Below are 13,935 nucleotides of genomic sequence, written 5' to 3'. Positions count from 1 at the left end.
AAAGGGACATAATGCTACAGAATATATGAGACAATAGTTTTGTGCATATTAAAATAAATGTTAAAATCTAGCCCAAGTAAACTGGAATTAAATGCCACTTAAAAGGCACGTTTTGTAACCTTATGTTGCCATTTGCAAAGTTTTACCTTTCCAGCCCTTCAGCTGCCATTGGACATCATGTCCCCACTCTTGCCAGGTGAGGATTGTGACAAATTCCTAGCACCCAGACTCTGGCAGACTGAACGTGTAACAATATTTAAAGCAGTTAGTGTTCCTCACTAAAAACATATATTTTTAGCATGAACCCATTCCATTTGGCTTTTCAGGACTGTTTAATTCATTGCCATAAAATGAGAGGGAATTAAACTCTAGATCAAATAAATTATCATTCTACAATATTCATACTGATATTTCATGCCACTCATTGTTTACATGGCACTTAGTGCCAAATGACCTAAGCGCATTGTAAAACTGAGAAAACCAGTTCCTGGAAGGGAAGTGGCCCTGGGGCATGTACAGCTTCTAGGAGGTCTACTTGGTGACAGCAGAGATAAGCAGGGGCTGACGCTTTCAGTGTTGAAGGTAAGGTGTGACCACTTCAATTGAAACTTGGTTGTTTTGACAACCGCATTCTTTAGCCACCATATCTGTTCACAGCAACAGCTCATTTTATGCCTTCTCATTACTGGCAAGATGTGAACAGACCAAAAGCTAGAGACAAAGCTGGGAATTAGCCTAGGCAGGTCAACAATCTGGAACCATTTCCTCATTGAGCAAATGCCAAATGTGTGTCAGCACCATGTCCTAAAACTCCCAGGTCAGTCCCACCTGTAGTCAGTAAGCCTATTAGTTACACATGATTTCTGGAAATGGTTTAAGCACTAAATAAAAGTATTAAATTAAGAATAATGCCTATAATAAAATTTAAACAAATTTTAGATTTTAGCCGCTGTGATAAACCTAAAATAAAGCTTAGGGCTAGTGAAACAGACTGTTGAGATAAGGGAGATACTGGGTTTCTTACCTAAAATTTTCAAGTTCAACAGCTTCTGTGGACTCATGCCATTGACCTCGAGTTCTGTGTCCACCCACTTTGATGGCGGGCTCAGACTTCGTCATGCTATTTTGAGTACTATCAAAATTAATGGCTGGAAGCTACAAAAATAGAAGCATAAAGTACATGAGGATCAAAATTTAGCACAGGATAAAGAAAGTAACAAAATGAAGGGAGGGGGGAATAGACAGGATGAAAGGAATATTTTTTTCTAAGCTAGTAATTAACATGATGGCTATGCCAAAAGTAGGATTTTTCGAAGATTTAACATTGATGAAGTAAACATTTACTCTATTTTATCCTGATTTATTTTTCTTCATAGCTTGTAATACCACCTGTCATATCTTACAGTTATTTTTTTCCGACTCCCATGATTATAATGTCACCCGACTGTGAACAGGAACTTGTTTATTTTTGTTTAGTGCTATTTCTCCAGCAGCTAAACCATTTCTGGGGACACAGGTGTGATATGGAGCATAACTTTTTAAAGCTTTTAAGGTAATTCAAATGTTCACCCAGACCAGAAAGTTTCAGCATCGAGGTAGAACACTCTGGTATAGAGTGAAGGATGCAGATTAAGAGTGAGTCATTATTCATCTATTCCACTCATTCATTCATTCTTCAACATTTACCAGTTATATACACTCATGCCTGGTGACAGGAGTACAAAGACAAAGACGATTCTATCACTTTTAGCCAGTTTTAACACCCTGATTACTCGATCATATTTACAAATGTCATTGAAATACAGGATTTACCATAAGAACAGTAAAATTTCACTGAAATTAATTACAACTTGACTATGCCCCATTTACAATGTGAGCAAATTAAGTTCACATTAAGTTATTAGTACTCAACTAGATCTACTTATCAATATTTACCTGTAATTGGGAAAACCTTGAGTTTTTTTGGTACCTCAGTAAAGTTTAGCATAGCGAGGACAAATAAAATATTATTTTCAAAGTGCAAGTGAGAGATGTTCTACAAAGTTCAAATGAAGGATGTGCTACAAGTAGCAAAATTATTACATATGAGGTAAGTAGAGTATACAAAATAATATTCACTTTTCAGTAGATCATTCCATTCTATATAATTATTAAATAAAGTATAATGTTGTACTTGTCTTATCCCACAAAATTATTTTATAGAAATCAGCATAAAATATCATTTCCTTATCAAAAAAGAATATGCCTGACCTCCCATAAGGTATTGTTAATTTAAAAATGCATTATATAGGGCCATGGTGGCTCAGCAGGGAGAATTCATGCCTGTCCATGTAAAAAAAAAAGCATTATAATATTATATATTAATATATATATATTAATAGCTAGCAAAAAAAAATAGAAAACACACACACACAAACGAAAAACAACATATCCTTCTTCATTGTATGCTAGCCATGGCTGAATTCTCCAGCAAGAAAAATACATTTACAGAAATATTAATAAATCTTCCATCTTGTAAAACTACCTGCATAGCTCAGTGCTTAGTGGGTCAATCCACAAGACTATAGACCCATGGACATTTGAAGCAGCAATGCTTAGTGGATAACAGAAAAACTCTAGGCCAGATTTAAATCCATTATTAGCTAACTGCAAAATCTTGAACAAATTATTTAATCTCTGTATATTGATTTCCACATTTGTAAAATGGAAATAATAGCAAGATTTTCTCAAAGAGTTATGAGAATTAAGTGTTAGTATTTACAAAGTACTTGCTATGTTCCTTTCATAGTTGTGTTTTATAAATATTCTTTTAGTCCTTATAATTATTCCCATTATACAGATGAACTAGTAAAAAAAACAAAATTTTTCTTTAAAAATTAGATGACTTCTGGATCTGAACTGTCAGCACAAATTATACTTGTACATGAAATCACAACAACAAGCAAATTATCCAGTGTTTCACAGGAAATGTCATGACACACAACAAACAGGAAGTGATTTTTCCAAGCCCAAGGAGGTTCGAACTTCCTTGCCACTACCAAAACTCCCAGGATAGTGATTATAGATGAGAAACTGAGTTACAGAAGGGCTTCATGACTTGTCTAAGGGATACACATCTAGTAAGTAGCAGAGCTGGGACTCTCTCCACAGTCTCCCTCCTCTCCCACATTCTCAGTCCTACAGCCCCCATTTATGTATCTTCAATGATGACAAATGCACTGTGCTGAGTCTGCTCGTTTGCTTTTCACAGAGTTTCACTCTTTCCCAAGTTTTTCTTCAAATTGAGCTGAAATTCTGTCTTCTTAGGCTCTGTTATTGTCTTCTAGTCCACTATCATCTCCTTTTACAATATTTAAAATGTCTAAATTGCTTTTTTAAAAAAATATATATATATATACAAGTTCAATGAAATTTGTACTCAAGTTACAGTAGTATTAAACTGACCAATGGTCCTAGAACATTCCGGTGTTTGACCTCTATGTCATGCCTGGACATGTGCAGCACATAACTCCTGATCATGTTTCAGGACTCAGTTCAAACAGTGTCCTGGGTGAAGAGCTGCCAAGACCTTCCTGGGCAGAGCTATTCACTCCCTCCCTCAGGCCTAACATTGCTTACCTTTCTATAACACTTCTCACATTCTATTATAATGTCTAGCTTACACGACAGCCTGTTTCCTTTGAATTTAGCTTCACTGAGGGCAGTATCACATCTGTTTTCCTTTGTGTTCTTAGCATCTTACACAGAGCCTGGTACATAGAAAGTGATCAAATGTGAAGCTATTGAGAGAATGCACACCTTGTCCCAAGTATCTATGCTAAACTAATTCCTCCTCCAACAACCACCTCCAGATTAGTCCATCCATTCAACATGTTTATTGCAGATATTTTGTGTGCCAGCAATATCTGAGACACTGGGTATGTGGGTAAGCAAGACAGCCCTAGTTTCTGTCTTCAAGGAATTTCCAGTCCCATTGAGAGGAGAGAATAGGCAAGAAGCAGTAAACAGGCATGAGAAACATGCAGCAAAATTAATAAACAAGGGTTTGTGGTGGTGGAAAGTAAAGGGGAGATAGAGTGGACCATGGACCAACCAAATAGGAATGCAGGGAATTACATGTACTCTAGGAACTGGAAGGTATATGAGCACCACAAATTCTCAGTAGAAAGTAGAGACTGGAGATCAAAACAAAGACTGCACCATGCAGCCTTCCTAAAAGTTTGATCTGGTTCAGCTCAAGAAATTCAACATTCTCCATTGCCTATGGTATCAAGTACAAAATCCTTAGATGCGCTTTAGACACTACACAGATTCTTCTAGTTTTCTTTATCTCCAATGTAGTTCCTGTGGCTCCGAATACTGGGGAAAAAATATCTGATTTCTAGCTCTAGGCAGATCACATCATGATTTATGAAGAGCCTCTGGTGAAAGCTCCAACCAGCTGTGTGATTTCACTTCAACAATCCTGGGCCAATTCTTTTCGTTGAACTACTTGGTTTAACCCAGTTATGCTTATGCTGAAAGGGGCCCATCTGCCTCAGTGTGTCTCTGCCCCTAGTTCTGTCATACTATGAGACTGTCCTATAGAGCAGCAGACTCTAAGGTAGCAAAGCAAGACATGCAGAGATACATGGAAAAAACAGTCAGGACAAAGAGGCAAAGTAGCGCACTAGAACACAATGAAACAGTGAAGGACATGGTCTGGCTTGTTAGAGATCCAGATGGAGGACATTCAGTTCTTTGCAGTTCTGTACCTAAAATCAAAAGGACATTTCCTCTTCACCCAGGTAATTGGCCATGTTGGCCGATACACAAGGAACAGGTCAGATCCTGTTAGTGCAAAAAGTCAGGTGAGTGGACCTTAATCCCCATTTCCCTTTTCAAATTGATGGCTAAAATCTCAGAACCAAATGTGTGGCCCACTTGCATATTTTAATGGGCATTTCTACCTGATTCTAACTCGACTTAGTTTTATTTCTCCTTTGGCCCAGGATTTAATTTATGATAACCTGTCATACTTTATGTATCATCTTAAACCTCCTTAAATTATTTCTGGGACAAGGAAGGTATTAATAGATTAACTCCTGATTTATTTTCTCCAATATTTTGCATCTATAAGTGTTTCCACATTATTTTATTGTAAGGAAAATGGGAGAGCATTTATTATTTCAAAACTAAAAATGCCTGAAAGTTTTACAAAGAGAATAAGGCATGAGTTTCATGAATCTTACAACCTTCATATAATTGAGAGCAGTTATTTTTATTTTTGCTTAGAGCCATCTATTCTTTGAAAATTTCAAACTTGCAAATACTCATTTGTGTATGTGTGAAATATTTTACAGAAAGATATGGTGCTATCACATGTGAACTTGTCAGACAACAGACTGCAAATTCTAAAATTGGTTAAATGGGGGAAAAACTATTAAATTAACCTTAATAAAGTCTGCCAGGTGTTAACAAGGAAGTGGGGATGCAAAGTGCCGTGACAGAACTACTCAACAGGGGCTTCAAAAAAAATGTATAATTGATGTTTCTTTTTCCCTGACCAGGGAGTTATAGATACTCATGCAGTGACTCAATTCTAAAGTCATAATTCAATTTGGCAAAAACTCACCAAGAACTCATTAAGTAGAAGATACAAAGAATCAGATAGCAAGGTCAAAGCTGCTGGAATTGGGACATTTATAGTCTTGTCGCCAAATAAGACATATAGGCAAGCATTTTCAAAGCAAGGGAGAAAATAATGTGACAACGGTGAAATAAGGTGCTTTGGGAACTACAGGAGAGAGAGATCACTTCTGGACTAGAAGATTAACAAAGGTTTTTTGTGTGGTGGCGGTGGTGTCATCAGATTTGGGTCTTGAAAATAGATAAGACTTTATAAAACAGAAATTTGATGAAAGGACATTGTAGACCTGGGAACAGTAGCAGCAAAAGGTAGAAGGTCTGGTTATCATGGTTACATCTTAGAATGCACAGTGGGAAAGAATTGAAACTACAAACAAAACCTATGTTGAGTCATTGTGCTTGCCTTACTAAGAAAGCATGGACTTGATTTGGGGAAATAATTCATAAAGGTTTGTGAGCAGGGAACAGAAAGGCTCAGATTTTTGCTTTAGGATGATTATTTGAGCACTATAGATACTGCTGAACGGATAAGAGAGACTGCTAAAATAGCCAAAAAAAAAAAAAAAAAAATGAGGAGTCTTCCTGGGAGTTGTAGCATATTTATTAATAGAGAATGGATTGACATGAGAAAAGATATTTTAAAGCCCTGTTTACTCTGAATCAACACACACCAAACTATTTTCTGAATTTTAATTTAATTCTTCAAGTCCTTGAAAAGATTTCTCAGTGGTTAGAGGCACACACTGCAAAGACAGAGTGTCCAGGTTCAGCAATGTACTCCAACTTTAGCTTGTTATATGATTTTGGGAAAGTCCCTTAACCTCTCTGTCTATGCCTCAGTTTCCTCATCTTTAAAAATGAAGGGTGTGATTTATTAAGCAGGGTAATGTAGGCAAAGCACCAGACAGAGAATGCATTCCTTAAATATTAAGTACTATTATTTGGCACTTATATGCCATCAAATCATTAGAAAGTCATTCCCCACTATAAATAGTTAAAAATTCTGTAGTTGTCTGATAAATAGAGTTGATGTGACCAAAGCCATCAGAGCTGGATTACCAACCACATGAACTCTTAAAAGAGTTATTTAAACATGTATAGCATAGACCTTTGGAGCCAGACCACCTGTGTTCAAGACCCATCCTTATCATGTATTAGACAACAGTCCTAAATAGGTGTCTGCTGCTATCATTATTATTAGCACTCCTGCATTATTCTTCAAACCTCCATGAATGAACTCTACTCTCATTGGAATGAACTCCAATGTTTTAGTGAAACAAAATCAAAGACAGAAAAGCAGAGATACATTCAAGTAGAGGTACCATTCCTTCGCTAACTAATAAAAATGCTCTTATAAAAATAGCCTATGCTCATTCCTTTCCCCTCCTTTTGGTAAGGTGCAATTTGCCCCAATCCTCAAAAGTTTCACTGTAGCAAGGGGACAGGGATGGGGGAGAGAAGAAGGGAAATGTAGTAAACAGTATTTTGGAAAAGTCAATTTCCCTAAAACTCTCAAGAGTGAAAACACTAAGCATTTAATAGAAGCATAAACTGTTTCTGGGCTGAACAATTTTTGGTAATTAGGACACATGGCACTAGCATAGGATAAGGCAGGACCCAGGTGTAAAAGGAGACAAATGAAAACGCTGTGGATGCTGAATCTTGACAGAACCTGAACCAGGTATGAGAGAAACAATAAGATAAAGAAAAGAAAGGATAGGAAAGAGCTAAGTAGGCATTCATTCATAAAGATGTTCAATGGGTCCTTTCAGAAACATGTGATTTCTTTTTTATTAAATGCATGCACATTCTTTGAAAACACTACCTGTTGTTTGCTTGACTGGACGTTCAAAAGGCACCGAAGTCTTTTAAGATCTGAATAGTCCCTAGGAGAAAGAATAACACAATGTAGACCAACAGAAGGCTCCAGGTGAATAAGGTCATGTTACCCACTGATGGCACTGCCATTTGGAGATGTGCTTTTATAGCCTGAAACCTATACACATTAAACATTTTCTTTAGAACTCTAGAAATGATCAAACATTTCAGTAAACACTGTAACCCAGAGTAGCAGTTGTCAAGGGTCTACTAGACTTCTCAGAAGCCATTAAATCTGGTTACTAGCCACTATCTGAGTTAATAATTACCAAAAGCTTGGTATGTGATTACCTGGTGGTGATCCCTTGCTGTTTCTTATCAGTTGATTTTTCTGTGGCCTTCACCTTTCTGTCTTGATCAGGCATTGTAAAACATCAATGCCCCAAAATTAACATCGCATTCCTTTCAAAATAAAATGGAGGAAAAAGTTTTAATTAGGTTGTGTGCTTAAAAATATCCTCAGTTAATACAGGCAAAATTTACTTATAATATTTATTTAAACAGGCAAAAACTAACATTTATTTCCAAAACAATAATAAAAATGTTAATATAAATGGCAGTCATTATTTATCATTCAAAGGCCTTTCAATATATTTAGAGCATAGTTTGTAATTATAGTAGCCCATGAGACTACATTTTTCTGGGTCAGCCTTGATTTCACATATTCTGGCCCACTGCCCTAACAAGTATTTTTCTGCATGTCAGAACTGTCACCATTTGGGGCTTCCAAAACATATATCTATAAACAAACACCTGAAGTCCAATTGATATTTTTATGTTGTCTTACTTCTCTTTCTCAACAAGCTTCCTAACCATACATGGTCAGTTCATGGGGTACCTCCCTTATCTTGGGTCCCTCAGAGCCCCAAAGAAAGCCTCACCCACTTACAAACAAGCATTATAGTGTTGAGTATAGCACACAAAATGCAGGGACTTCCAGAATTCTGAAAGCTTGTGAGTCACCACCAAAACCCCCACATGACTTGACTCCAGTTATTTTAATACAGCTTCCTGTCTCCACCACTTTGGTAGTTAGATTCAGTTGTCAACTTGGCCAGGTGAAGGCACCTAGTTCTGTTGCTGTGGATGTGAACCAATGGTATGTGAACCTCATCTGTTGCTGATTTACATCTGTAGTCGCCTAGGAGTGCCTGCTGCAATGAATGATGTTTGACTTAATTCACTGGGGCTTAAATGAGGGAGCGCAAGGTAGAACAGCCGAAGCAGCCCAGCATTCCTCATCTCAGAGCTCGACAGCTCAGCCCAGGCCTTCGGAGGTGCAGAAAGGAATCACCCTGGGGAAAGTTGTTGGAACCCAGAGGCCTGGAGAGAAGGCCAGCAGAGACCATCCTGTGACTTCCCATGTAAGAAAGAACCTCAGTGGAAAGTTAGCTGCCTTTTCTCTGAAGAACTAACAAAATAAATCCCCTTTTATTAAAAGCCAGTTCGTCTCTGGTGTGTTGCATTCCTGCAGCTAGCAAACTAGAACCACCACCAAAAATAAAAATTCAGGTTCATCAAAGGATAAGGAATAATTATTTTATTTGTCTACCCCATAACCTATTTCTGATTCAATTTCTTTTAGTTTCCAGAATAGAAACAAAATGAAAGTGTTGAAAATATTCACAGCTTCAATTACATAGGAAATATATCATTAAATACACTTTTGGTTTAACTTGATTGAATGTCAAATTTTCCAACGTTGTTTCAATGTCATAGTTTATCTTCAGTGTGCTGTTCAGGCATGAAAAATCATGTGCTGTCTTATAATTGCATGCCTCAAAGTATTGTGAAATTTGTGGTCAACATCCAAGTGTTTCAGAGGGAGATAGAGGCAATGGTAGTATCACTGCAACAGAATTCAGAAAAGTGAAATGCACAAGCAGTTTATCTAAGGACTTAAAGACGATACTCTAATGGAGAGGAGCCCTCCTCCAAGGAACAGCTAGAGAAGGGATGGGAGGGCAACTGAGACAGCAATCCCAGGGTGTAAGTGACCTGGGAGAGTCTTTTGCACCACATAGGAAGGCCCTGGTTGCAAAAGCTGAGAAATTGAGAAGCAGAGAATTGGAGACTGTCCAGCTGGTGCAAACAGCCTAATGCAGAAGCCCAGAGCCCTCAGGAGTGCACGGACAGGAAAAGGGGGACTAGGAAATAAGCTAAGGCACGTTCCTTAAACATGTTACCCTCACTACTGATGCCACATGACCTGTGACCCACCCCAAACCCCAAGCACATGAACCCCATCACCTGGCCCCCTCCCCACACTCTAAGCGCCTCTACCCCTCCAAACCCCGGCATGCATATCCACCCCACACCCCCAACCCAAGCCCTCAAACACCTGCTCAGCCCAACCCACCTCTCCTGAAAAAGCGCAGTCTTGCCCCACCCCTCCCAAGCCCTACCTCCCCATCCCAGCCCCCTGCAGGCAGTCACCAACATATAAAGGCTGCTAGTGCTTACCTCCATACCCAGGCTACGCCTGTTCCAGCCCATACAATTGTGCAACCCCACCCTGCGCCCCCCTGAGCACAGGTGTACTTCAGCTTATGGCCCTCCCAGATTTGCACATAAGCACAGCCCCCAGTCACACCCCCCAGCTCTGGGCAAGTGCTGACCTGTGCAGCCAGGCCATATCCATCTCCAGCCCATACAAGCGCAATGCTGACCCGCTACCCTGAGCTCTGTGCATGTGCACAAAGGATCCCATGCCCTAGACCCGCACACAACAGGACCCTGCCCCCCAGACCCGTTCACCCACACAGCCACACCCTCCCCACTGCTGGGCGCTCCAGGCTTACAAGGACCAGCACAGAATCCCTAACCTGCGCCAATACATATGCTGCAACGTATCATCACACTGTTGTGCCCCACCCCACACCCTGCATTCTGCTCCACATCCATCCCACAAATACAAGGCTTTAGACTACTGAAGGAAATCAACTTCCAAAGCAAACCATTCAAGATATTTATATGCCATGAAGACATAAGATGATCACCAAACATGATGCAGACAGATATAGCTCAATCTAACAACCAAATTAAAACACCGGAAGAGACACAGACATTGTAATAACTAATCAAAGCTGTTCATATAACTCCAGTAAATAAAATAAATGGGATGACTAATGACATAAAGGAGATCAAGAAGATATTAAAAGAGCACAAAGAGGAATTTGAAAGAATAAATAGAAAAATAGCAGACATGCTGTAGACCAAATAAAAAACATACCAGAGACACACAACAGCAGATTTGAAGAGGCAGAAGGAAGAATAAGCAAACTGAGGACAACTGATTTCGAATACTCAAAACAGCAAATGGCAAAAATGATGGAAAAATCTGAATTGGATCTCAGGGAAATGGAAAAAACAAAGTACACAAATATAAGAATCATTGGTGTCCCAGAAGGAGAAGAGAATAGTAAAGGGTTAAGAAGATTAATTGAGGAGATAATGGGGGAATAAATTTCTGTCTGTATCAATTGGAAAAATCATGCCGTTCTTTTGAAGCGTAGCATACTTCCTCATTTGTCACACTTTTTACATCACCTTTCAGGGCCTACTGAGACTTCGGTTTAATTATAGGCCTAGAGGCAAAGAGGGATTGTGGGGGTTGGTCCTGAGGAGAATCAGCAGTGTTTTGCAAGTCAGCTACCTCCAGGGATTCCATTAGTGGTCAGACAGCAAAGTTGGGTTAACTTCCTCAGATGGGGGTAGAAGGGCTCCTTCTACTGGCAAAAAAGACATCAGAACTTAGATGTTCAGTGCCTTCAGCATTCATCATTAACTGTCCATATGTTCCCATTTCAGTTTTCAGAATCCCAACCCTTTCCAATCAATGCCCTCACCTCAAAAGCAGACATCCTACAATGTTAGAAATTCAATTTGCATTGTAATTCAGCCACTTGCATGCAGGATGAGACTTTTGGTATGTTTTTCAGAAACCTTAATTCTGTGGCTAGAGGAGATGAATTTCTTTCAAGGTACACAAAGAAACTTTCATGTCATTTATGTGGCACTTGAGCTGGGAATTTGAAGTCCTGAGCTCATTTTTTCTCTTTTACTATTTTCTCCAGCTATTTAGGAACAACCAGCCAATCTCGTTATACCTGTTAGCTTGACAGAAATGTTCTAAGATTTCAAATACACAGTCATCCAAAATCTGCCTCTTATAGTATTTGATTAGGAGTATCCAATGTTATATTTTGTGTATCTCCACTGCCAAGTCATGGCCTCTTTATTGTTGGAAATAGTCATTAGTGCCTTTAAATCTAAAAAAAGAACCACTCCTCCAAATCCAGGACTTCTTCAGAAAACTCATCTGTAAGATTCTAGGAATGTAGCCTAGAATCATCCTAGGCTGTTGGTAACAAAATCTGTATCAATTAGGATTCTCCAAAGAAACAGATACAACAGGATATATGTGTGTGTATGAGATTTATTGTAAGGTATTGGTTTATGTAGTGGTGGGGGCTGGAAAATCTGATTTCTGAAGGGTAGGACAGAAGCAGGAAATTCCAGTAAGAGTGAAGTTGAAGTCTTGAGTTCAAATTCCTTAAACTGGACACTCAGGAAGGACAGGAGGGTATTGTTTTGAGGTAGAATTCCTTCTTCCTGGGACCTTCAGTTCTTTGCATTTAAGGTTTCCAACTGATTAGAGGAGGCCCTCTCACATTTTCTACTACAAAATATCTTCACAGCAACATTTACACCAGTGTTTGACCAAACAACTGGACATTATAACTTAGCCAAATTGACCCACAAAATTGTGGATATATACATTTTAAGTATGGATGGTATTGAAAGCCATAAGACTGTAAGAAACTCCCTAGAGAGATGGTAGATAGAAAACAGAAGAGGACCAAGGACAGAGCAGTTGGCAGGCCACTAGGTCTTGCTAGCATCTGGAGAGATGAATCAAGCAAAGGGGGGATATTTGACTCTGTAGTTGAGAGCTGCTGCTGTAGGCCCAGCTCAGTTTGGATCCAGAAAAGATTCTTGTTACCTCATCATTCACAGCTCTTCCACATGCAGTTGGTGATCACACAGATGGTGTTGGTGCTCTGCCCAAAACCTCAAGGATTCCTTAGGACACACAAGGCTGTTTTCTTGTGTGTCCAAGGTATTGGCTTCAATTTTCCTTTGTTTCCAACAGCCAGCACCTGTGGCTCTTTTTGGTAGGACTCTGCCTAAAATACTGGTCTCTTTACCTCCAGACATGGGGTGCCTGGGGGTTAATGACCTTCCCCAGCAGGGGTGGGGGGGTGCTTACCTATGACTAAAGGGTACAGGGTTATGAAAGCCTGGGTTTTTTCCTTCCGGTATGGACAATTCTGGAGCATAACTCAACTAGAGTCCCTACCCCTACCCATCCCCCTGCCTCCCATGGGATCAGGCTGAAGCCACCTTCTGGATAGCTTTTGCCTTAGATAGCATCCTTGCTTGACCGCTCGTGAATACTTCCTTAAAAAAATACCTTCCTGTGGGCAACTTACGATATGAATTGTCTCTCCTCCCATATTCACACATGTTGGATTGTAAACATTGATATAATGCAATCATTTTAGTTAATTTAAAATAGGATTAGATAAAATATTTTAAAAGCATTTCCAACTACTCAAAGTCTTTTTCAGATTGTTTCCATTTTATCAGTCATCAAGGGGAAATGATTTTGTTTTTTCATCCTAAAGGTAATTGTCTGTTTCTACTAATTCTGGTGAATTTGTTTACTGTTTAATTAAGTGAAACATTTCCAGAGAGTTATCTATTTTCACTCTTCCACCTCACAGAGTACAAACTAATCTCAAACTGATAAAACTGTTAGATGATTATTTCCTGTTCACATACCGAGTCAATAAAATTAAGGAGATTAAGCAAGAGAATAAGACAGAGTGTTTAGCAGGATTTGATTGTGGCAAATGTGATCTTCTAGCAGAAGATGCCTATGAACTTTCCTTTGCATTCTTGTATGTGAATCATTGTGGTTTTTCATTTCCTACTTCTGAAAGAGTCTGTAGCTATGGCTTGAGCAGGAATTTGAAGCCAACAAGCCAGTGTATATATGCAGAATTTTTCTACAGAACTCAAGGGAAAAGTAAAATTTGATTCTATGTATTTTGACTGGGTTTCCATTTATTTTAGAACTTTTAGGCCATTTTAATATCTGTCTAAAAACATGCACTTGTATGTTTGCTTTTAAACAGTAATGTATAGGTCTTCCTTTTACCTTCTCTCTCTCCCTTCCTCCTTTTCTTCCTTCCTTCCTTCCTTCTTCCCTCCCTCCTTTCCTTCCTTCCCTCCCTCCCTCCAGAGTAAATCAGGGCTAAATAAAATCTCTATTTAAATACCTGACAAAATGTGTTTTAAAGTTCACAATTAGATGTCTTAGTTTTCCAGGCTGCTTAGGCAAGTACCATACAATGGAGTCGC

General features: G+C 39.0%; 1 protein-coding gene across 9 annotated transcripts in view; it reads right to left on the bottom strand.

Moving 5' to 3' along the window:
• Window positions 1-13,935, bottom strand: part of NEK10 (NIMA related kinase 10) — a 297,546-nt gene that overhangs the window by 270,808 nt on the left and 12,803 nt on the right. For all 9 annotated transcript variants that reach the window (XR_013162877.1, XM_077129956.1, XM_077129961.1 and 6 more), the window contains exons 2-4: window positions 7,798-7,908; window positions 7,454-7,514; window positions 1,025-1,155 (exon numbers count right to left, since the gene is read on the bottom strand). Coding sequence is in view for 8 of the 9 variants with exons in the window: in XM_077129956.1 (XP_076986071.1) it covers window positions 1,025-1,155; window positions 7,454-7,514; window positions 7,798-7,871 (266 nt within the window). In the remaining variant the exon portion in view is untranslated. The remainder of the gene's footprint in view (window positions 1-1,024; window positions 1,156-7,453; window positions 7,515-7,797; window positions 7,909-13,935) is intronic.

The sequence above is a fragment of the Tamandua tetradactyla genome, chromosome 15 (assembly GCF_023851605.1).
Source record: "Tamandua tetradactyla isolate mTamTet1 chromosome 15, mTamTet1.pri, whole genome shotgun sequence".
NCBI classification, from domain to species: domain Eukaryota; kingdom Metazoa; phylum Chordata; class Mammalia; order Pilosa; family Myrmecophagidae; genus Tamandua; species Tamandua tetradactyla.
This window is presented reverse-complemented; position numbering and strand designations above follow the sequence as displayed.